Source organism: Struthio camelus, chromosome 6, assembly GCF_040807025.1.
Source record: "Struthio camelus isolate bStrCam1 chromosome 6, bStrCam1.hap1, whole genome shotgun sequence".
NCBI lineage: Eukaryota > Metazoa > Chordata > Aves > Struthioniformes > Struthionidae > Struthio > Struthio camelus.
This window is the reverse complement of record NC_090947.1, coordinates 29,763,778-29,789,314: the sequence shown is the minus strand read 5'-3', so window position 1 is coordinate 29,789,314 and position 25,537 is coordinate 29,763,778. Positions and strand designations below refer to the sequence as shown.

At 39.7% G+C, this 25,537-nt stretch overlaps 1 protein-coding gene across 4 annotated transcripts in view; it reads left to right on the top strand.

Annotated features, from left to right (window-relative positions):
- Positions 1–9,290: 9,290 nt before the first annotated feature.
- Positions 9,291–25,537, top strand: part of XRCC5 (X-ray repair cross complementing 5) — a 55,417-nt gene continuing 39,170 nt past the window's right edge. The window contains exons 1-8 of one of the 4 annotated variants that reach the window (XM_068948965.1): positions 9,291–9,414; positions 13,600–13,713; positions 14,200–14,383; positions 15,606–15,654; positions 16,895–17,017; positions 19,908–20,096; positions 23,247–23,361; positions 25,052–25,190. In XM_068948965.1, coding sequence (XP_068805066.1) covers positions 9,394–9,414; positions 13,600–13,713; positions 14,200–14,383; positions 15,606–15,654; positions 16,895–17,017; positions 19,908–20,096; positions 23,247–23,361; positions 25,052–25,190 — 934 coding nt within the window. In that variant the 5' untranslated portion in view covers positions 9,291–9,393. Of the gene's footprint in view, positions 9,415–10,734; positions 10,894–13,599; positions 13,714–14,199; positions 14,384–15,605; positions 15,655–16,894; positions 17,018–19,907; positions 20,097–23,246; positions 23,362–25,051; positions 25,191–25,537 lie in introns of those variants that run through there. The other 3 variants (XM_068948964.1, XM_068948963.1, XM_009667814.2) reach the window with 3 other exon arrangements.

Below are 25,537 nucleotides of genomic sequence, written 5' to 3'. Positions count from 1 at the left end.
GAGAGAGGCTGAAGCAAATGCAGACCTATTCCAAGTAAGACTACCCATAGAATGGGGCTAACCCACTTGGAAAGGTAACTTTTCAATTAATTTAGTGAATTAGAAGGGTCACCACCTAGAAGAAGCCTTGTCTGTGTTAACCACTAAAGCATCATCTCCATTCTAATAGGCAGCCACTTAAGGATGAGGGAGGGCTTATGGGTGTGATTTTGTTTGGTAACAGGGTATTTTGCCATGGGGCTCCAAAAGCCCCCTAAGCGACCTTTCACATAGCTGTGTGAAGTGTGATTGCATTTGAAGAGGCAGTCCAGAGAAACAAGGCTTGAGGGCCTCTCACGGATAGGGATCACCCAGTTCCATTACTTTTCAGTCTCCCTAATTTCTTGTCATTACATTGTAGCTGATGTCTGTCAGAATGCATTAAAATAAAGGGAAAGTCTGAGTCAGGCCAGCAATGTATTTGTCTCTGTTATAAATGGTCTTGCTTTTAGTGAACTAAAACATAAAACCTTCACCAAAAAAAAAAAAAGGCAGCTAAAATCTGTTGCTGTTTGCACCCACTGAAATTTGGTATGCCATCGATGAATTTGACCTAGAGTCCTCTAAGATATACACAGTTTCTGCCCAAATATAATCTCTCCATCTGTAGGGCTCCTTTTTCCAATCGTTTGTTTTCACCTAGAAGTTTAACTTCACAAGATAAAAAAGGTGACTACTGAATTTGATAACATGTTCTTCTTGGCACATAGGATAAAAAAACCTACCTCCCAGGCAAAATGTTCCCTCAGGCTTTGGTTTATTATAAGTTTTTTCCATCAGTAATGTATATTAAAACCAATATATTTCAAGGTGCCTTTGACTGTCTTCATATGTATGCCAAATTCTTTCTGCTACTACAGTGATGAGGTAGGTGAGTCAATTATTTCTAATACAAAATAACAGCAAATTCACTCACTCTCATAACACAAATGTAGCTTAATTTATTCTAGCTTGGTTGTCTGAATCACCTGCAGTTGTGATCCTAACAATCCCAAATATTAAGTAAACTGAATGGCTTTTACAGTGTCAATGCTGGGCACAAATGCAACAATTTCTAGAGTAGTCAGCCTAGGACAGCAGTCTTTCTTTATAAGGTCCATTACTTGTCCTGGACTATGAAAATGTCAACTTATGATTTTTTCACTATGGCATGCTAGAAATGTATTTGTAGTAAGCTGCCCATATAATTACAGGCAATTACTAGTATATCCTTCCATCATAACAGAGATTTTCCTTAACATCTTAACCATAAACAAAAATTGTGCACAGAATTAATAAACACAAGTAATTTTATACTGCCTTCATTAATTTATTCAAACAAGATCCCCTATGACTTCAGAAATGAGCAAAGTAAGTCGTAGAATCTCCATGCAGTAAAATAAATAAATAAATAAATAGATGTAATACAATAGGCCTCATCATCCCAGGGCACATGTACTGTCATTCCTAAAAGACATCTCAGGTCTCACCTAATATGTATCAGTAGAGTTACTCTTCAGTGCCCAAAAGCAAATGATAGTAGTGACTCCTCTATAGTGCAATTGCATACCTCTGAGGCAGTGAATTCTAATGTTGAAACAGCCTCTAAGACAAGAGTTTCACTTGGCGGTTGTAACTTTACCCAGCCTTGCTATTACAGCAAGGATTGCTCTGAGGCTCCAGTTGCACTCTAAAATCAAATCTCTTTTGATGGCTACATTTGCCATTTATATCAATAGAACATTATACATATCTGGACACCTGTCTTGTCTAGTAGAAAAAGCAACAACAACAACAAAGAAGTCAGCATTTGTCATCCTGCTGACTCACCTCCCTCTGCCAAGAAATTCCTTCATCAGTTACTTTTTGCAGTAAATGTAAAATTATTCTTCCCCTGTCCTTCCATTTGACACTGTCACGTATCTGTTAGTGTCATGGGTTAGCAACAATTTATATAAATAAAAAACAAACTTAAGTCATTCTTCTTTCCTCCTTGAACAGCAGCTCTGGGCTCCCTCCTTCACACTGCTGTTTTGTACTCCAACAGCCCAAGCTGTACAAACTTGGAACTAACACAAATTAAAAGATTTAAAAAGTGATATTCTGTCCTCCATGTTCACAATGCTCCATTTAAAGGTGCATTAAGGTAGATGTTTCCTTAAACATCCAAACTGTCACCTTTTCAGCTTTATGTCAGTCTGCTTCCAGGTGCAGGCAGACAAACAGGGATTTAAAATGGGATTCTCTCTTCCTGTTTAGAAAAGGCCTCAGCCAGCAGCTGAGGTTCGATCAGATGCAGACTCTTCCCACAGGCCAGTTTGATGGATAAGGAACAAATCCCTGTACTGTGAGGATTACATTGTATCACTAGCCAGAGCGTGTGGGTGTACATTCATGCGCACATGCATGAATGGTGGGGGGAGGGAGGAAAGGATACTACAGGCTTACACTTACGCATCCACAAAGCAAATACTTCATAGAATGAGTTATCTTTGCTATGTTGCCCAGAAGCACCCCACTGCATGAGAGCATTTTCCAGAGATACAGAAAACACAGCTGAATTCTACTGACAACAAACAAAAACTTATTGCATAGAATGAAGTAAGATAAAAATTGTGAAGCTGCGAGCATGTGGAGAACAAGATAGATGAGATTTTGCTTCTGAAATAATTCAGCCTGAAATAGTAGTAGTTAATGTGGCACCTCTGGGCTAAACGTTGTTCTGTTTTGTTTTGTCCTATAACGTAGCCTGTGTTTTCCCCTGAGTTCTAAGGTGCCATTTCATTTCACTGGTGCCAGCTCTGTATTTATTACCTCTTCCTAAAAATTAACCTTTTTAAAATACTCTGATACACTTCTGCTGTATTTTTGCTATCCCAAATGCACTCAGCTGTGACAGGAACTCTCAGGTGCTCTCCAGGACCGTGGTGCTCTGGAGTTCAATCTAACCAAACCATTTATATTAACTATAATGAAAATCAGACCCTAAACTGGTGGTAGTCCTTTAAAATGTAGCAAAGCAATCCTGGGTTGTAACAGATTTAACAGCTAATCCAGAAAATTCTGCTAGAGTTATTTCAAGAGTAGAAACATGCCAGGTTTTCAGTTACTTAGCAATGAGAAATATTTCACTTCTCATGATACCAGGCCGAGGGGGCCTCTCATAGCCTCCTTCAGAAATCCTTTGGCTAATCCAGGGATTTAGAACTCATGAAAACATCACCCTAAGCAGAAACCCAGATTAATAGATTTTAGATGTAGAAAGAACTTTTAAAATCTACCTTCCAAAAAAGAGCAATGTAAAAATATAAACAAAACAAAAATATTTGTTGTTATTGCCTGATTTCTGTTGTACCTTTATAGAGAAATCACTTGGCTGAACTTGGTGCTTGCTGGGTGCGCGCTGCCTAATTCTGCAGGAGGTAGTGCTTCATCTGTCTAGGTGACTGTGATCATGCTGCCATCCAGTGGCTGAACTGAAAACTGGGGGAAAAAAAGCCCACTGCGACGTTTTTTTTCCATCTTATAGAGGGATCCAAAAGAACAGTTTGAATATCATGAAGGTACAATGGCAAATACTAAGAAGTTACCTCATGCCAATTTTAAACATATCCATACAAAATTTACCCTCGTTCCCATTCCTTATGGGTATGCATTCTGAAGCAATCCTTAATTGTGGGAGTACATGTTATTCTTTCTCTGGTGTGCCAAGCTTATTTAGCAGGGACATGGGAAAGTATTTAATAAGCAGTCAGTCCAGTATTTTGTTTTACCACAGATCATTCAAAGTATAGCCAAAGGCCATTTTACCACAGATCATTCAAAGCAGTCCCCCCCCCCAAAATATGCACTGTAGCATCTAAATAAGTGCTTCATAAATACTAATACATTTATTTTTGCAACAGCATGTGACATAAATGTTGATGTTCCTGAGCTCACACGTGGCAAAAAAGGCACAAGCACTTTAAAACTTAGAAACACGTACTAGGCCTCAATGCCCCTTTGAAATGCCTTGCAGCTGATTTTTCAGAATACTTAGCATAATAAGGTATTTTCTGCATTGAAAGCGACGCTCCTTTCATGAGCACCTGTGAGTGTTCAGCACGTTCAGATCTGACTGCTATCTCAAACAAAGCACTAGGAATTGTGACCCACATAACCAGTGCCCAGTGGCAAGAGACTTGGGTTTAAGCAGTTTATAAATCAGAACACTGGCAATCTGCTGAATGAAAAGAGAGAATTTAATTCAGGAATCATTCAGTTACCATAATCATAAGAACTTCCTCTCTTTTCCTGACTTTGTTCTCTTCACGTTTTCCAATCTCGCTAATAAATTAAGACTCTTATGACTCCTTCATTGTACAGCCTTCATTTGGTTCTAAAACACAGACTATTCTGTGTATTGAAAGAAGCTAGGGCATCATGGGACAAGAAAGCACATGCTCCTATAATTACAGTTGTATTACAATAGACAGATAAACATATCTACATATACTATGTCTATATGTAGACATAGATTGCTTAGTTAAGGTTACAGGAGAAGCTTCAATTACAGAATTTCTTTCTGAAGTTGGACTTTACAGCTTCAATCTTCTCATTATTTATTTAAGCCAATAATTTGACAATAAAGAAAAGCTGACCAGCTGAAATTCCATTATATAGACAGCCCTTTTCATTATATCCTGGCAGCCACATAGGTCATTGGCTGAACTGAAACATTTGAACCCACAGCACAGGCTTCAGCAATTTGAGCTAATTAAATGATAATTGACAGCTACAGAAGACTATGTGTTTATAAAGGTCAGCTGTGATCAGGTAGCAACACAGTTAACACTAGCAGCAAAAGGCAACAATTCACGGTAAAACAGGAAAAGAGTAAGTAAGAGTATACTAACTAAAGGGGGTGTTTTCAAATCACCTCAGCAAGAGGAATTTCAGCCAAGACAAAGAGAAAACTGGCTAAAGCAATTTCAGCAGCAAGAATGATTTTCCTTGAAAAGATGGGTGAGGTTACAGAGATCAGAAGAGCACAGCTACAGCATTTACTTTTAAAAGGGGGTGGGAGAGAGGAAGGCAAAGATGTTGAAGGAGTTATAGACCACTTGTGCTCCTTTCAGTTCCTTGAGGACAGCTTAACAAATAAATTAAACCCTTTATAGGTGCTCAGAAGATAAGAACATGAGTAAAGAATTTCTTTTAAGAACAAATGGTGTCAAATCAACCTCGTTTTCCTCTGTGACAGACTAATATTTTGGAGGGGTAGGTGAGAAGAGCACAAGTCACTAGTGACTAGACTGAAGACAAGATATGCTTGTCAAATCTGAAAACATCATCACACTGAGAGGGTGGTAAGCACAATGACAGATAAGATTAGAAATAAAAATCAATTTGAGAAATTTCAGAAATGGTCTGAAAGAAAAATAAGACACAATTTGTTAAAGACAAATGTATAGTTCTATTCATCAGGCAAAACTAACTCTTTGAAATCAGGTAGAAGAACTACTGGACAGGCAGCAACTCTGCAGAACAATATCTGGGTATTACAGAAGACCATGATTCTCACTGCGAGTCCATGATGGTGTGAAAAGGTAAACATTGTACTAGAGAAAAGGACTGTAAGCAGAGTTACTTGTGACTTCATCCCTTCCCTTTCTATGGCACCTAGTAAGACCTCTGCTGAAGAGAGGTTTTTCTCTCTTGCTATGAGATGTTGTTTAACTGAATAGCTCAGAGAAGAGGAAAGGTACTGGTCAGAGAGAAAGAGGAGGTTGTAAATTGAGCAGCTGAGGTGAGGGCAGTGAGGAAAAGAAAGAGCGACACTGTCTTAGGAAAGAGGAACTGTGAACAGGCGGACCTCAGTCTCTCAGCTTTATGCAGAAGGATTTGTGGAACTATTTCTGAAGTATTCCCTGTCTCCTCTGTGGCAGTGCAGGGCTAGGAGTTGCGTGCACTGCTTTGAAGCACTTTGCCTATTAGCAGTGATCCATCCATCCACCACAGTGTGAGAGGCCCTCCAATGTACCTGGCATGCCGCACTCTGAATCAATACATTCTCTTAACTTAATATCCCTCTTTTTGTTTCTCCTCTACATTTTCAGGTGAGGTTGGATAGTGTGGTATAATCCTTTCTACTTAGCTTTGCTAAATACTCCTAGCGCAATAGTTTCCATACGTTTCCAAGTAGAGTAATTTGCTTTCATTGCATGAGCTGAAACAAGAATGGACTGGGCAGGTACAACAACAGATGGGAACTGTTAAATCTCAAGAAATACATATATATACACACACACGTTCATATACACATACTTTAAAAATTTTTTTTTTAAGGCACAGTTTTGTGAGGTAGCAAGTATTCATGAGTCATATCCAGCCAGAGGACAAGCCCAGCAGACTCGCAGCAGGGTTACAGCTGATCCTCAAAGTCAAGGACCAGTTTTGCTTTAGAGAGTGAAACCAGAATATCAGTGTTGGAGATCTTTCCTGCAGGCAACTACGTGAAGACAGAACAGAACAGAAGCAACTACGTGAAGACAGTGTGTTATACTTGCGTCTCCTGCAAGGGCCATCAGGAATCACTAAACAGAGATAATAAATACTTGTGTTGGTCTGCAACACAATTTTGGCTAGTGCTTGCAAGCAGGTGTTTGGAAAGATCTCTTGGGAGAAGACAACTGTGCATACCTCGTGCTACTGCGTGAAGCCCAATGCAGGAAGATGATAACAGATGTGTTTCTAAGCCCTGCTTTGCTTTGGGTGCCAGTTCCCTCTTTACTTTGTCTTTCAGCTTGCTGCCAAGCTTATATTAGCATAAATACAAAGCTCTTTGGTGTCACAGTGTCCATTCCCCTTTCCACCAGGCATTTATCTAAAGTTTTACCCTGTGGGCAATTGCTCCAAGAGGGAGAAAGGCAAACTGGTCTTTTTGGTTTTACACTGAAGCTATTCACATTTGCCCAGAGCTGCCATAAGCAGCTGGGTCCCAGCTGCAACTGTCTGGATAATACATTCCTTCTTATAACAAAACAGGGAAGCCATTTTCCTTGCTGCCTTATAAAGGCATTGAGTCAAGTTAAACACAAGGCAGGCCCCTCATAGCTATGTCCCGAGACCATATTCATTCAATCCAGGCTGAGTTTTGAGAGGGAGAAGAAAAGTAACTAAAAAAAGAATAAGTAGAGTGAGTGCATAAATGAGTGAGAAACTTACTGGAACTGAGGTCTGACTCACTTTGCTGCAGATGAGATTACAGCTGATCACCCTGGATAGCTGAGTCCATGGAGATTTCACACATTTATTATTTATACCCAGAGACTGGCATTCTGTAAAATGGAAATAGCCAATTAATCACAAGCATCTTTTGGCAAGCACTTGTAAGCATAGATCTTCAAGTCTTAATCCAGGGTAACAAAGCCCCAGTGTCCCCAGATGGAGTTCATTAATCAAATCTGATGATTATCTATAAGGGAACTCTGTGCATACTTGCAAGGGAAAAGGCAATAGCAATTAAAGTTTGTTTCAGAAATGATTAGCCAGTTTTCCTTTGAGTATTGGAAATAGCTGAGGAAATTTGGCAGCACAGAGCTGTGACAAGAGAATGTTTGGGTTTATTGTTTGTGTATTTCAGCAAGAGAGTTATAAGACCCCATTTATGCCGGGCTGAGAGTTAATGCATAGGAAGATCACAGATGGAGCTTCATGGTTTCATTAGTTTCATTCAACTTCATAAGGGAACAGAATGCTGTACCTGGGCCAGGCAAGCTAACCTTCCCACAGAGCAGAGATTCCTAGTTCATGCTCAAATTAGATCTCTGTGGGTAATGTTTGCAATTAAGGCTCTAGCTATGAGAGTTTGGACCAAAGCCCGAGACTCAGTTTTTGTGTCAAATCTAGAATTCTGGGAGGACTATGAAAGGTTTTGTGTCAATACTCTATGCCAGCAGTCAGGGCTGGGATTTTACTCCCTGATTCTGGCATAAAATAGTTAAAAATAAAACTTTCATCGATTATGGTGCTTTGGAAAAAATCCTTTTGGGTGCGTGACAAAAACGCTGGCGCATGAAAGGCCAATGCTCATGAAGGTGATCAGTTCTTCTTTTGCCTTACTTTCCATTATGTGTCTGTGTACATCTCTTGTTTTACACCCAGACCGCAAGCTCTCTATGTCAGACATCAGCTAGGATGCGGAATTGTACAACTGCTAGCCCAATGGGCTTTTAGTCTGTGACAAGCACTTCTAGGGGCTAAGATAACATCAATAAGAATAGGCAGTCCTGATTGCCTTGGTTAATTAATCCGAAATCTCCTTAGAGACACAGTCAGCAAGCCAAGGCACAGCTCTCTCCTGGAGTCGCTGACTGCTTTTCCCGTCTCCAGGTTTCCCATAAAACGTTCCTGGCATTGCCAAGCGCTCTGTTTCTTTACCTATGAGGCACGTTGAAGTGAGAATCCCTCAACTAGCAACATCCCCAGAGCAGGGTGAGGTCGGATGGGCTAAAGAGGGTTCTGTCTCCAGACACCACTCAACACAAAAAAAAGAAGCGTGCACTTGTAGGGTCAGTGATCTAGCCAGAGTACAAGGCTTTTGATGCATTTATGTGAGATTTTCTCTTTTGCTCCAACCAGGCGCACCGGTATCACCACTTTCCACCTCGTTTTCAGAACAACTGAAAAATAATAATGTGTTTTTTTCGAAATACATCGATAATAAAAGAAATACTAGTAATGATATCGTCAAAGGATATGGGGAAGGTAATGCAGAACAAGAAGCAGCGTTCAATCCACGTGGTGAAACACACGCCAGTCTCTATACGCCCTGCTGCTGATTCAATATCCAATAGCTACCAAGAAATATGTGAAAAAAAATCTATATTTGGACATTTTTAAATCAGCAGGCTTCAGCTCTATCCAAGAGCCTGGATATAATTTGGCCGAGGAATTCTCTCAGTGAACGCTGTGAGAAAGCTGCTGTTGTGCCAAGATTTAACAAATAAATAAATAAAAGCCTGGTTTGAGCGGCCATCCCTGGCCTGAGCGCAGCTTACCCGGCACGTCCGCGGCGGCCGTTACGGCCCGCCCAGCCCCCACCGCCTGAGGCAGCGAACGGACCCACCGACATCGCGATGGGGGGGGGAGCGGGGGGGGCCGCGGGCGAGAGGAGGCGCCACGCGAGGCCACCTCCCCCCCCCCGCCCATCCCTCCTTTGTCTCGCCCGCCTGCGCCGCGCCGGCCGCGAGGTGGCGCTGCCCCCCCCACCGCCGCGCCGCCTCCTCTGCGGAACGCGCGGCGCCGCCGCTAAGTTCCCGGGGGGGAGGAGAAAAAAGGCAGGTTGCCGGCCGGAGCCTTGAGCGCGCGGCACAGCATCCCGGAACGAGCGAGATGGCGCGGAGCGGCAGCAAGGTAAAGGCGGCGGGGAGGGGGGGGGGGGAATCTTCCAGTATCCCGTCGGCCTTTGGGCTTCCCTCCCCCACGCGTGCAGGGGCTGCCTCGGGGGCGGCCTCTGCGACGGGCCTCGGCGGGGGCGGGAGGAGGAGCGGGAGGGGGGGGTGTGAGCCCCCGTGTAACGGCCTCGCCGGGGGTGGGGGGAGTCCGTCCCGGTCTCGGCCGAGCGCCCGGGCCGGGGCGGGGGGATGAGCACACGGCCGTCCCGCCCGCCCGCCCCTGCGGGCCGCATCGCCGCGGGCTTCGTTGGGACCCGCCGGCGGGGCGGCCGCGTGGCGCAGTTCGGCGACGCGGTCGGTGCTTTGGGCTTCAGCCGCTCCTCGAGTTCAGTCTGGTAGCGCGTCGCTGGCAGGTGGAAGCGGCTGGTCCGCTGCTGCGCACCGAAGGGGCTTGTTTTACCTCTGTTAGGCAGCCTGTGCTGCGGCCGGGGAACACCCAGGCTTGCCTTCAGTGAGCAAACGTGGATTTTAGCAACAAACAGCACAGTAGCCAGGACTGCAGAACCCACCTAAGAAATGGAGTAATTCCCAGGCCATTAACCTCTGCTGGTCTCTGAGCTGCCTACTGGTACAAAGCTAGCAAATTCAAAATGACTTTGGTTTTTCTGCCTTAGGTGCAGTTGCACTGTTGACTGCAGCGCAGATATGGTTGTAGTTGTCGTTGCCCTTCTTGAAATCATAGTAGGAACAGCTTTGCTTTATACCGAACATAGTTTATTTGGTACGTTTAAGGAGTCCTGTTGGCAAAAGCTGTAGCAAGACCTCTTCTGATACCCAGCGGTTTAGTATGTGCTCAATATTGGGTTTGTCTGCATTGCACAGTAAAATGCTGTTGTAGTTGTTTGCCAGTTAGCTATATTATAACTAGTTTCAGCACTGAGAGGCTGGAGATAAAAGCAGCCTCATTTAGGCCTCACCTTTATTAGTACTTGAACAAAGTAGGTTATTGTTAGTTCAGGTTGTCCTACAGTCACGCATCTGGAGTGTCTTGTAAAAGTAGCTTAGCATACTGCACCTGAAAATGGCAGTAGTGGATGCTCAAAGATGAGATGCATAGAGGTTAATAACAGATGAAGAGACATATAGAGGAGGATCACAAAAAACTCTGTGGCCAAGAGCCCTGCCCTTGTCTTGAAACAGGATTCTTTACTGCTGCGTAGTTCTAGGACGTGGGGTTTGCTGCCTTTCAAGAGAGCATGTTAGCAGTTGACGCGTGATCATTTTTTCCTCAAGCAAAACAGTAGTTCTTCACTCCTGCACCTGCTATTTCTTTGCGCTCCTCTTGCCAGCTGTAAAGAGCATTTTACCCCTTTTGGGCAACAGAATTACGTTAGCTACCAACCACTGTGTGTCCTGAAGCAGAATGGTGACAAGCAGAGGGCCTGCAGTTGCTGAGGCTCTTGGAGAAGCTTGTCACTGCCATTCCTCAGGCTGGCAGGTGAGCAGTAACAAGGCTCCTGTGACAACTTTGTGCAGCCCCCGTTACTGGCCCTGTTCCACTCTAAGCCTCTTTGCAGACCTGGCTGCTTCAGAGACCTGGATTCCTGGCTCCCAGGCAATGCCAGTGAAAGGCAAGTGATGAGCAGGGCGCTGGGACTACAGGATGTCACGTGGAGTTCTTTTACACAGCCCTCTTTATCTCGCCTTTCCCTGTCCTTTTCTGGGAGGATTTGCTATGTATGTAGAGGAAGTCAGTTAAACCCATGGTTATTAAAATGACAGGAGAGATGCACGATGTGTTCCGAAAAGAGGAGGATGAGAAAATAGTTTGGCAACTGCTGATACAGAGCATTAAACATCCATCCTGGGCAAACAATTCCTACTGGTGATACTTACAAAAACATCTTATCTATTTGGGGACAAAATAATTTTTTTTTTTTTTTTTTGCTTATAGATATTTAAAAATATGCTTGGAACTATTTGTAGGCCCATATAAGATGGGTTAGACCAAGTCTTACCGTCTTTTCTTTGTGTTCATTCCTTTGCTGCCTTTAAGACATAACGTTGTTGTGGCATGTGCTGATAAGCACCCTTATGTAGGTCCTGGAGTAAAGCATGGGTGTGAAATTCTGTACAGATCTGCATCACCATCGTATTACTGTGTGAAATGGGGAACATTACTGACTACGTTAGGTGTTGCCAAGTGCACGGGGTAAAAAGGCAGAACAGCCAGTTTGTCTTTACTTGTGTTTATTTTATGTGCTAACTGTATGTGTGACCTTTTTTGAGGTACTGAATTGATAGAAATGCTGTCTTCAATTTTATATATATATTATTTTCATAAAGAGTCACTGATGGAAAATGCCTGTTTTGTCTCTCTTACCTCACTCTCTCAGAAGTCTCCAAAGATATAAGGAGAAAATGTTCACCTTAGCCAGCCTAAATGAGACTTCCTAAAAAACGTTTGGCAGGGTTTGGCTAAGATACTCTCATCCTACCTGGAAGCCTTCAAAAGAGGGATTTATCTCATTAAACAATGCGATGGCTCAGGAGCCTCTCTAGAAAGAGTAGATTTTGGTAGTAGCTATCAAGACATACTGTTATATAAATTGTAACAGAAGAGTTGAGCATGGCATTTCTTGTACTCAAATTGATTGAGTAATAATAGTTAACTTGCAGCACCTGAAAGTATACAGGGGCCGAGGGCTGTGTGTGCATTTCTCATTCCATTACCTAAGAAATGTTGATATCACATGAGACAGTGAAATGCTGTACTGCTCTGCCATCACATTTGTTCCTGTAACTGTAATTTAGTAAGTCTCTTTATTTTATTCCTGTTGCTTTTAGAAAACTTGTACAACTTGAAATAGCTTTGCAGTATTACTTGAAAGGACAAGCAAAAGGTCACTTTGATTTCCAATTGAGGATCTCGGAATACTGTAAAAATGTTAGTTAATTTTTACTGCATTCTGGAACAGGCAGGGAGCTGAGTCAAATGCATTAAGTCCTCAGAAAAGCAGACTGTACAGCCTGTTTCTCTTCTCAATTTTCTGCTTTAATGCCCCCATCATTCTGGCAGCTTCATTTCTAGACAATTGGATATATTTTGTATTTTAAAACAAGGTGACTGACTCCAAACTAAGAAATATCCAACTCTCCTCTATTCTGGTAATTTTTTTTTTTTTTTTTTGGTGGACAGTGTAATTTAAGTTTCTTGCTGTCAACGAGAAAAGATGTTAATTTTTTTTTTTTTTTAAATTGGCTTAGTCAGTGAGTACAAATCTGAACTGGCTTTTTGTCACTGTCCCTGCAGGTGTAAGACAAAACTTTGCCTTTTGGCTACATTCAGCTAGATGATGCATTTGCTGAGATTAGCTAAGATGAGTAGAATCTATTAAAAAAAGAATTTAGAGGAACTTAACAAAGCTAGCTGAACGGGCAATGCACTGTAGATAATACTCATTATTAATAAATGCTGAATAAGAGAAAGCGGAAGAAAAAATTTGATTTTATTCACACGCTGGCTTGTAAATGACTCAAGGGAAAGACTTGGGCATTGTTGTATATAAATCAGTTAAAGCAATGATCAGAAATGCAAAATCATATGCTAGCTTGTGGAATTTAAGCCCTTAAATTGAAATAGGAATTCATACTCCAAGTCATTAAGAGCATAGCTCATTCTACGGACACTGGGGCTCACTGCAGAGGCAATGCTAGTAGCCAAGTAGCAGTGATTGTTCTGGCTCTGCCACTGGAAGCCACAGTAGTGCAGCCGTTCCTGTGTTCCTGAATTGGACCAAACAGCAGCCAAAAGCAGATTAGCGCAATGATATCTGAGAACCTCTATAGCTATTATGAGGAACTGTGTGGAGCAGAGGTAGCTACGTAACTTAAGGAGCAGGCTAGCGTCTCCGTCTTGTGCTGTGCGGATATACTGCCTTGTGTTGAGCCCGTAATTGTCAGCTGAAACATCTGTGTTTCATTTCCTAGTGTAGAAGAGCCATTAGATGCATTAGGTTTTCACAAGGTAACTGCTGATTGAATAGAAATGACCTCTCTTGAAGAATTATTGTATAACATAAGAGTTCTTATATTTTCCACTGAGATACCTGGAACGTACCATAGATCTGAACTAACTCCTTTAGGTAATCACACTTCTATTGTACCTTTTACGTTCTTACTCAATACTGTGTCTCCTTTCTAGGCAGCCATAGTGCTGTGTCTGGATGTAAGCTTTACAATGAGCAATGCTGCTCCTGGTGAGGAGTCTCCACTTGAACAAGCCAAGAAGGTTATGACAAAGTTTGTGCAGCGACAGGTACTTGTGACTTTACATGGGATTAAAAAAATGTTAAAAATGGAAAGGATATACATTCATGAAGTGTTTTTCCTCATTGCTTAGTAATTAAAGTAAATGAGAAATGAGTAAGAAGTAGCTTCTTTTCATGCAGGAATAACAGTGTTCTTCATTTCGGCTATACTTCTGTGGATGAGATCTGGCACTTTGATTGGTCGCTCTTTTTCTTTAGGCCAAAAGAAGCTTTTAGGAAAAAAAAAAAAAAAAAAGTCATCTATTTCAAAAACCTTTTAGCGTTCTGAAGGTTGACTGCACTGAAGACTCATTTTGATGAATAAGTCAGCCAGTGTACGTTTTAGTAGGATTATATTTGTGATGGCATTGAAAAAGTAAACCCACTGTAACTCGTCCTCCATTGCAAAATTAGTTCAGCTTGCTTTCTACGTAACATAGGTATGTATGAGTCTACCTGTGTTTTTATACCTATTTTGCATTTTCTTTTTCCAGGTTTTTGCTGAAAGTAAAGATGAAGTCGCTGTAGTGTTGTTTGGCACAGATGGTACTAGGAATGACCTTGCTAGTGGGGATCAATATCAAAACATTACTGTACATAGATCACTGATGCTGCCAGATTTTGACTTGCTGGAGGATATTCAAAATGTGATTCAACCAGGCTCTGAGCAAGCAGACTGTATCCTTTTTGTTGTAGAACACCTCTTAAACTGATTCAGCTCCACAGAAGACAGGAAGTAGTGTTGTGAAATGGGCCCAGAATTGCCGCTGAAGTTGTAACTGCAATCAAAGCCCAGCTAATTTGGTGTTGTAAATTGGTTCAAAACCAAATTAGCTGCTTTTTGACGTTCTTTTAAGGTAGTAGATGGAGTCTTGGCCTCAGGGAATTGTTGCCCTTATGAAATGTTCTATTAATTAAGAGAAAAAAGACAGCAATAATACAGTTATAGGCCTCAAATAAGATATGTGTGTTAATATAGTGTTGCAGAAAGTGCATGCTTTTTCATCAAATAAAAATGTTATTTACAAAATATTTCTCATGTCAGCAGAAGTATTAGAAGCCAGACAAAGCAGAATATGCTAGGAGTTTATCAGATTGGTTTCAGTATGAAGTATTTCTAACATTGTGAAGTGTCACTTAATAGTTTGAATTGTTTATTCTATTGTTAGCTATATGAGATGAAGAGCTTTAAAATAAGGCTATCTGCAGAGTGTTCCTTTGTATGTTTCACTTAAAAAATGTTCCGGTTTACCTTGTTGTCGTCCCTCTTTCTAGGAAGAAATCAACTTTTTTTCCCAAAAAGTTAATTTTGTGCGTCTGTTCAGGCTATCAGAGAGCTGTTTCAGAGAAGCCTACAGCCAGTCAATTGTATCTTACCAGAAGTAAAGTCATAGTCTTTCTTTGATGGATGAACGGGTTTGAGCACAGTGATTAAAAGCATGTTCCCATTGAAAATTATTCTGAGAAAGAAATTATCGAGAGATATCAGGTGCAGATATTTTAAAGGGAAATTAACATGAACAAATGATATTATATATTGAAAATACAAGTAAGTTTTGTTTATGGATACCAAATAAGACTGTAAGTGTAAATATTAGATTATTCTTTCATTGGGCTTGAGCCTCCTCATGGACAGTTAAAGGATTGGGCCCTGAAATAGTCTTTTTACTTTTCCATCAAATAAATAGAGAAAAGATAATAAGACAGGCAAATTATATAGGGATCTCTTGCACAGTACATACTTAAAGAATAGTCAATTCAAAAAATTGTTTGCTTGTTAAACTAGAATATGTGTATGGCTGTGTTTGGGGGTGTGAAAACAGAAGATTGTATCATAGGAAAAAAAAGCACTCTCTGACATGATTCATGTTTTGAATAGATTTTTCTTTAATTTACTCAGTTCTGGATGCAATTATTGTGTGCATGGACTTGCTTCAGAAGCAAACAATGTAAGTATGTAACCTACAGTCTTTTATAGAATTCTGTGCCCAAGTGTCAGAGCTGATCTGACTTCTTGTCAGTACTGCAGTATTGTGTAAATATGGAAAATGCTTTTAAAAAAAAAAAAAATCATTACTGGATTCTGTCTCTGAAGAGTCCCCAGGAGAAATCTAGCTTCCCCAGACAATTCAAGAGCTTTCTGATTCAACTGAGGGTTCTGCAGTAGACACATGAGAACATTAATGCTATTGTACCAGGCATGAAGACATCACTTTAAACAGTATCACATTTCTTGCTATCTGTTCTCAAGAAACGATAATTCAGATAATTCAGACATTAACAGGTGTGGAAAAGGGCTACCAAATTTATCAGAGTAGTAGCATATCTTACAAATTTAAAAAACAAAACTAGAAAGTCTGAGTTTCTCCAACTTTAGCAAAATGAAGGTAGTTGGAGATAGGTAGCTGCCTGTAAGTATACAGGCTGGGGGAGATAAATATGTTGTAGGAAGAAAACTGTTCAAGCTAAAGGGTAATTTTGACACAAGAACAAGAGTTATAAAGTTGTCTGTGAATATACTTAGACTGTAAAAATGATGATTTCTAACAATTAGTGGACTGGTGTTCCAAGAGGAGTGCAGAGCAAGGGAGAGAAGCTTAATTATTCTTTAAATGAAGGTTGAGCGCTCTTGGGAAGGATTATATGATCTAGTTGTGGTTACCGAGGACTGGACTCGGTGATGCAAGTTTGTATTTTTATTAATAAAGGCTAACCTGGATGGAAAGCTATAGCAGTTTAACTTTTAAAACTGAGTTGTTTCTAATTTTGTTGTATGCTAAGCAGAGTTTATAGAGGGTCTTTCTGGTCAGTAAGTTTAGGTTTGATAAGAGCAAAGAGCAAAACTAACTTCTGAAAATAACCGTGGATGAAATCTTTGTATCAAGTTGGGATGTTATTGTTAACGTTTATTTGTGAGAGAGAACTTAGCATGTTAAGTAGGCTTTAAAGTCCTACTTATCCAATGATTCTACTGAGTTAGCTTCCTTGAATGGAAAATCCCCAGTAACACCTATTTAAAATACATTTAACGCTTTCACAAGGACAGGTTTATAGCTGGAAAGAAATTATATTTTTTTGAGCTTCATTTTTGTAAGTGGGAAATTAAAAACTAACGCCCTTCTAGATAATTTTTTTGAAATATGTGTACATATAGACACAAACATAAAAATGCTCTTTTGGTGTTTTAAGAGGAAAGAAGTGTGAGAAGAGACACATAGAACTGTTTACAGACCTTAGCAGTCCTGTCAGCGAGGATCAGTTGGAAATTATCGTCGCTAACTTGAAGAAAACAGGAACTTTGCTTCAATTTTTGTAAGTATGGAAGTGGCTGTTAAACACTGCCCTTTTCAAAGGGAAATGATTATTCTTTTTTTAATAGCCGTCTTAAAGGACCTGCTGATGTGGTTGGTGTGTTTTTTCTAAAGAGGTTTAACCTCTATAGAGGTCATATGGTATTATTATGGCATGCTGTTATATGGATTAGTGTCATGAATTTATGAACTAAGTCTCCCGTTTTAAGTAACGTGCAAATGCACATTAAAATGATGATTTCTTCTGTAGTTAAGCTTATAGTTTATACTTAAGAGTTTAAAATGGGAGACAAAAGTTGTATACAAGCAGAGATGTGGGAAACGATGAGGCAAAAATAGCTTAAGAAACAGTGGTCTTGTCACAGCAACAGTCTAGACCTTTTTGGATAAGAGAGATGTTGGGGGAAAAATAAGGAAATGGTGTTGCAGATATTTATAGTATAATATTGATGTCAATAGGGAAGTGAGAGGGAAGAGAAGGATAATACGTTCGGTGATGGGCTTGGTTGGAAGATGGAAGCAGTATCCGGTTATGACCAGAATTCCTTGGTTATCTTGGTGTAGGCATTGATCAAAAAAGTCAAGGATGGTATTGGAATCTATATTAGTTGTTACTGGAGAAAGTTAAACCTTTTGCTTCATTTCTGACTGTTTTTAGTACTTATCGCCCGAGTCCAACATTCTGTTAATATCAAGTTCCCAACGTTGCTCCTCATCCAAGCCGTTTGTCCACTCATCTGCAAGGTGACTGAGGCATTCTTAGAAAGCATTTTGAACTAATATATTGGCATAGGCAGGAGGTAGTGTAAGGGAAAAGGTAGATGGGAACAGTCTGGCTGAAAATCATGGGTTGATCCTCCACAGATGTACTTGGGAGAGGCTGAATGTAAAAATGTCGGGTTACTCATACTCTATCTACATGGCAAAAAGAAGGCATACTTGAAATGTGCATTGTTACGTCTCTTCGAGTTTATTTGAACTGTTGTTGGTAACATTGGCAGTAGAAACAACGCTATGAACCTGAGTGCGTGCTGTCAACCAGAGTGCATGTCTTTGAGACCTCTTATCTACTCTGATTGCTAGTGCAGCTTAAAGCCCCTGCTGTCTTGTCTCCATACAGGTTTGCTGTGCTGAGTAGCACAGATGCTAGCATCACAAGTTGACATTGCAGTTTAGTTGTCTGTGAGACTTCTGATACATCTTTCATTTTGTTTGCTTGCAACATAGCAGAGGAAGATCCCTGTGGCTAATGTAAGCGCTAGGGAAATGTTGTTGTTACAGTGTCAACTACAGATTTACACCCTGTCTCCCGGTCTGCATAAACAAATGGTGCTTTGAGAAATACCTATACAAATATACAATTCTTAGGATGCTAGTTGAAAATCATTTCTAGCTAAACCATGCCCATTTGTTATAACCTGTTCTTCCATCTCTTCTGCCCTGTTTATTGATTAGGTCGTAACTTGTGGCAGATAGTTGGTCTTCCTCCCTGTTGCCAAGTGTTGAGCACATCCTGAGCGCTGTGTAGCTTTGGTTATTACGCAGCTCCCATCACGGTAGTCTCTAAGCAGGGTATATTAACAGTAATCTTAACTGCTATGAATCAGGGGTTTGAAGCTTTTTGCTCCCATAGTGGCTTTAAAATACAGTTTTCCTGTCTGTCAATGGATATTGCTTCCTAAAAGAGACCATACACTTTGCAGATATTTGATCTCTGATTCCGCTGTATGTGATACTATGTTGTGCTTATTGTTAACTCTGCTTATTATATGTTGTTCCACAGATAAAATTTAATGAGGACTAATGAGGTGAAAGTAAGCTAGATAAAATGTAGGTTGCTCTTTTGAAAATATAGTACAATACTAGAATTCTGTTACTTTGTTGAAGTATGGTAAAAGGTATCATGTAGTTCATTCAGAACTGGATTAAGTGAAAGAATTTAAAATCTGCAGGCATTGTCAGGGGAACAGAGTGGAGTCATATGCACCTCTCTTCTGTGGTTATTGTACTTACTTAACTCAATGGTATAATTTGAAGAGCAGCAAAATCACGTTATTTAGAAACCCCAGTTAAATTTTTAATTTTGATTCTTAAAATGCAAAAAATATCTTTTTCGGTCAGAAATTCACCTAGTGTTATAAGCTATTAAAATCTCATACAGAGTAACGTTTATTTCAGAAATATCTAATTGCCCCACTGCAGAGAAAGACCTGTTTGCTGGCATTTAGAGCTGACCTAGAATCACAGGCCTGGAATGGCCTTTAACGGGTCATCTAAACCAATCCTCTGCCTCAGCCTATGTCAGTTCTGTATATGTCATTTCTGACCAGTGTTTGTCTAATCTTTTCATAAATGTTTCCAGTGATGGAGACTCTTCCACCTCCCTAGGCAGTCTGTTCCAGAGATTATGGTTTGAACTACCTTTATCAGTTCTTTGAATATCTCACCTGACTCCTTCATGATGTCATTTGAGTGCAGGCTGAACATGAAGAACAGATTGTTCCCTTCCTTTCCACAGTAGCTTTTAGGTAGTCAGTGACTCTCACATCTCTCCTGCCTTTTCACTCCCTTCTCTGCAGGCTTTTTGTTTTATCTTTCTTTGTAGGTCCTGTTCTCTAGTCAGCATTGTCTTTGCTTCCCAACACCTTCCACAGATGCAGGAGGTGCACATTTTTAAAGAAATGTAGTACCCAGAACTTGTGCAATACGCTAGCCGAGATGTTACTAATGCTAAGCAGACATGAAGGATTACTTCATGGGTTTAGCAAGCCATACAGCTGTTGATATGTCTAACCGCAGCTAGATATATAAAGAGTGACTCCTGATAAGTTTTTTGCTTTGTTTTTAGTTGAGAAGAAAAATAAACTAACTGCTGCTTCCTGTGATCTTAGCCTACCATTTTCAGTTGATGCTGATGATGGAGGTGGAGATGCAAGTGCCAGTGCACATTCTCATGAGCAGAGAAACTCTTTTGCAAGAAAGGGGATAACTGAGCAGCAGAAGGAAGGCATCCATGTGATCAAGAAACTGATGCATACTTTGGATGAAGGAGGAGGACTGGAAGAAATTTACACTTTCAGGTAAACTTGGCTAATCTTCTTTATCACACTGTAAATTTGCTTTCTAATTTCTTCCCCAAATGATTAAATTTAGTGGTCAGTCACATGACTTTCAGTTTTACTGAAGTCAATGAATTTTATTACTTACTGCATATTCAGTAGCTTTCGAGCAACTTCTTCAGTGCCTTTAGAATGAGTAGAAAAGCTTACAGATTTTGGTGGAAAATGAATTTTCCTTACATCTTTTGTGTTGAAGCGTTTTTGAGGGAATGTTTCTATAAATGAGATGTTGAAAGCATGTTTTTGAAAGAATTGGAATATGTGATACGGTGCAGGTAGAACATTTGCATTTAATGGTAGCCTTTCTTGATTTCAGGCTTCTTGTAGCTCACTGGTTTATCAAACTCCCACAGACATTAACAGAAATGTTATTTCTTGAATCTTGCTCTTTAATCACAGACAACTGTGTCATCGTGCCAAACAACATACTTTTTTAGCTGTATCCCTAATGAAAGAATCGAAAGATTATTTTACACCTGATGTCTCCCCAGTGAAACAATAAAAACGTTTGTCCCTGGAAAACTGTTGCTAATGGTATATGTGAGACTGTTCCACACAGGTGTGTCAGTTGAGAAACAAGAAAACTGCATGTGTGCTCCAAAGAAAATCGTGTCTTACAAAAGCCTGCTTTTACTGTCGTAGTAGTTCCATTCTATAATTATAAAGTGAGCTTTTGGACAATGTATTTTTCAGGAAGCTTATTAGTTCATAGCAGTAATGCAATTGTCGCATATAATTTTTAATCATATGGGGTCATTAAGTGAGGGTGGTAGCTGTAGGTTTGCATATTGTTGTTCATTGTTTTATTTGGGGAGTTTCCTTCCCTCACGCTGCCAAACTGATCTGCTTTATCTCAACAGCAAGTTACTGTTACTTGAGCATTAGTGTGAATTGGTGAAGAAACACATGAGCATCACTGTCTATTTATTCCATGCTACCAAACAGAGCAGCCTGAGCCTTTCTGCGAAACAGTTTAAAAAAGAAGGAAAAAAAAAAAAAAAAAAAAGCTTTGTTACTGCATCAAGAGACTGAAAAACACAGAAAAAGCCACAAAAGAGCAGTATCTTTCTGGGCCCTGTTTTCCTTTAGAATAATCCATATGCATGAAGCTGCTATGTGGTTTGGCCCCTTCTTTATTTTTTCTTTCAGACTCCTGCTACTGTATAGCTGTCTTTGTGCCGTGGCTTCAGGGGAAATCCATAATCTTTGGATAAATAGACATTTGGCTAATAGATTAAAGCTTTAGTTGTTTAAGTTGTCTAAGAACATGTGAGGTTTTAGATGCAGTTAAGGTGCTTATCCAGCTTTGAGAAGTTAGCCTTGCAAAACTGTCATGATAATTTACCAACTCAGACATGCTATCTGTTTTCCTCTTTTCCTTGTTGCTGCTGGTAATTAAAAAATAAAAATAAAAAAAGATTTAACTCTCATGAAAATAAATGAGTCATGCCAGAAAAGTAAGCGAGATAATGTTTTTGTATCATTTTAGGGCTTGATATAAGGCCTTCAAGGTGCAGGGGCGGGGAGGAAGCTCTAGAAGTACTGCCAACAGGAAGCTGATATTCTGGAATTTGGACAAGAGGCATTAGGCATTTCTGCTGAGTTCACCTTTCGGGGGAAGGGATTGGGGAGCAGAGGAGAAGAAACATTTTTAAAATACCACTTGAAACGTGTATTTGCTAGGCTTTTAGTGGCTGGGTCCCGTTTGATAACGGGGAACGCTTTTCTTCTACAAATATAAAGAACAAAGGATAGAGTTAAGAAATTGAGCTAATGCGACATTCTTGGGGATTTTACATTTTTTAGGGATTTGATTTTCACATCTCTTCTTGACTGTTTGTGTTGCAATTGTTCTAACAGTGTAGCCATGTGTTCTTAAATATGTGCATGACCTTAAACTTTTTGAAAATAGTGACAAATAATTTTAATTTTTAAGTAATATTTTGTAAATTCTGTATTGATGTCTCTGTTACCAGAAAAAGTAATTTTTCCTTCTTTCTTTCCTCGAGAAAAAAATGAAATTTAATATTTATCTCCTTGTAAAATCCTAATATATTTTCTCCTTTCATTATGGTGCTGTTAGAATTTTCAAAAAAACCACCAAAACCTGCTCCTCCGAAGAGAGTGAAAAATTAGAAGTCCAAGTTAAATTCTGTGCTAATATGTTAAAAGTTTATCTTAATTTCTGCCAGAAGTACTCTGTTACAGAGAATTTCATTTTTGTTGTTTTTCTTGATATAAAAAAATGAAGTCGGTAGTGTTTTACTTCATCGTGCAGTAAAGACAACATTTTCTTTGTACTTTATGTGCACTAGAATTTTATAGCAAAATACCTAATGCACTTTATACTAGCTAGAAGCTGTTCTGGCGTGCAAAGATTAAGCCTATTTGATTTTTATAATATTATGTTATCATTTTTAGCTCCAACTTTTTCATTTTTGGGCTCCATTGCTTAAAGTTTTGCAATTGTGTAAATACTTTTTAATATAATACATCAACATTCCCTTTTTTTCTATTTTATAAAGTTGCATATGTACTGTTTGAACTAGAAATATTCAAAGTAACCTGTTTCATTCTAACAGAGCTAAGAAAATGATGAGTTCATTAGTACCGTGTTTTTAAAAAAAAAAAAAAAAGTCAGAAATTAACTACCAGACAAACAAAATAACGTTAATTGAAAACAAATTCTTCATTTCTTCACCTCCACTGCAGAAAACATCTCACCACTTATAGGAGGCTTTTCTAATTTGGATTGTTCAGCCAACTGCATGTCATAATTGGGTGAGCAGAGATAAATACAAAATGCTGAATAAGAAGCAGCGTAGTTTCCCCACAAGACCTGAGATACTGCTTTTAAGCCCTAATGTCACAGCATCATAAAGATTTGAGATGGGAATGACTTACTGTGCCACCTCTTTTGTTCGTTCTCTTCTTTCTGGCAATGACAAGATGACTCATGCAGTTTATTTTCTAATGCTTTATGCAGTCTAATCTGAAACAATTGGGCTTCTGCATCTCCCTGGAGAGAGTGTATAGAGAGTGTATTGCCTGCAATATTTTGTTACAGTTCACCAAAGAGTTCATTTCAGTTTTCTCGATTCCCTCATTTAGAGAGAGCCTGGAACGTCTTTCCATGTTCAAGAAAATGGAAAGAAGACCTACGGCTTGGCCCTGCCATTTGACTATTGGTTCTAATTTGTCTATAAGGATTGTGGCCTACAAAGCAGTAAGTTAGTAAAAATCATATGTTGTAGTGTACCTGGGCAGCAGCTTAGGTACAGCAGCATTTTTTTTGTTTTTTAAATAATTATGGTAGAGATTTTGTATGTGTAGAACTCAGTACCTCTAAAGCTGTCGTTCCCACAGCAACTCTGACTTTACCATATTGTACACATATGTTAAAGAACTGAAATTCATCATATACAGAAATAGAAATAATTCCTATCCACAATATGACACTTAATTAGGCTTGTCAACTTCAATACCATTAAGCGTGCCGCACATGTGCGAAGCTTTCCTTTTGGCATCGGTGAAATGCCCGCAGCTGAATGAGACTTAATGTTTTCCTTAATTTCTCCCATGCCTGGAAGTTATGCATGTGTGTGTATAAAATGCTGTCTGTAAATGTTTCACCAGCTTTTGTTGCAGGTTACATCTATTGTTATTTCATGCATCCTTTCAGCTTGTTCACTTTGTACTGTTTGACAGAGCTTCCATGCAGCCTATTTCCCTTACAGTTTATATGGATCTTTCACATAGCACTGAGAGGAAGGAACTGTGTTTAAACATAGAAATTGTGCAAAATCCCGGTGACCGCATAATTATGCGGTAACCATATAGTGCAGTAGTAGTGATGGCTTTGGTGAGATGGAGATTATTTGGCTTGTTATTTAAACCCCAAAGTAGGGGTCTGGACAATATTGCAAGATTTCAACAAGATGTATTGCAAAGTTGAAATGTATCTGACTTCTGAAAGATAGGCTTCTTATTCTTGGAAGAGCTCTCTGATGCCAGCTTTCTGTTTATATTTGTTCATAAATATTTTTTTAATTTGATTAGGCTATTCTGCCAGGCCTGTGCAAAGCCACAGTAAGAATCCCTTCCCAAAGGTATTTACAAAGTAAATCAATGGTGCTTGAGAGAATGAAAAACATGAACCAAGCAACTAGCCTGAGGTTATACAGCAGTTAGGGTCAGACCTAGGAGTAGACTTGTGGTATCTACTGCCTTTGTCTGTTCTGTCTTCTCCATTTTCTGCACAGTTCTCCATTTTTCTTCTCCTTCACTAGGTTCATCATCAATCTCACTTAAGTAGAGGAGAGAAGAAAGCATTTGTCTTTACCTGTAATCTGGCAAAATTCACTTGTTGCCAATGTTTATTCCTTCTTTCTCTTCTGGGTCCTGTAATATAGCTTGTATGTTTATGTGCTTTTTCGGGAAGCTGCAGTAACAGGATATTTTTATGTAATAGTGTAGTAAGCCTTATGCAAAACTTGGGCAAACAAGCTGAATGAGCATGGAGTCTTCTGATCTCTTTAACGTACGTTTTAACGCTTTGTCAAAAATGTGAGTATGTAGGGTGGAGAAGTAAAATGCGTAGCAAGCAAGTGCATGTTATCCTGTGACTGAAATCTTCCACAGGTGATCTAGCCCATGATTTTAACAAATAACTAAGACAAGTATGCATTTGTAATGGCATAGTTTGAGTGTTTGGTAGCTGTCATACAGATGAAACTGTGCTGAAAGCACTGTCGTAGCAGTCAGATGCAAACTTGGGGCTGTCGCTATTAGTTTCTTCTTGGTGAAATAACCCAGCACTGGGTTTAAGTTTTGTTTATTTTGTTTTTTTGCACATTGTGGTAAGCAGTCTGAATCCAACTGAAGTGTTAAATGTTTCTTCTAATTCTGACCTAAAGCTTACAGAAGAGAAGGTGAAAAAAACTTGGACAATTGTAGACGCTAAAACTCTCAGAAGAGACGATGTGCAAAAAGAAACTGTTTACTGCTTAAATGATGATGACGAGACGGAAATTCAAAAAGATGATACTATTCAAGGTATGACTTCTCTCTGTGCTTCCTGAAGACAAACCAAAGCTTAATGGCTTAAAATTCTTACTTTTGCCTGTAATAGGAATAATAATAATACCAGGTGGAACTTGAAGGTACTGCAAGCTCCCTAAACTGTATTCTCTAGAGTACCTTACCTCAGTTCTCTAGTGAGTAGTGATATTGCCTCTGCTCTTTTCAACTTTTCAATTGTGCTGATACATGAATACTTTCATAATACTGCTTTTTTCTAGATAAGCAAATACTCTAGTCTTCAGTTGGGAAGATGAAACCATTAAAGGAAGCATTAGTGTTCAAGAGACAATTAGATTTACTGTTTAAATTACGTAAGAGGC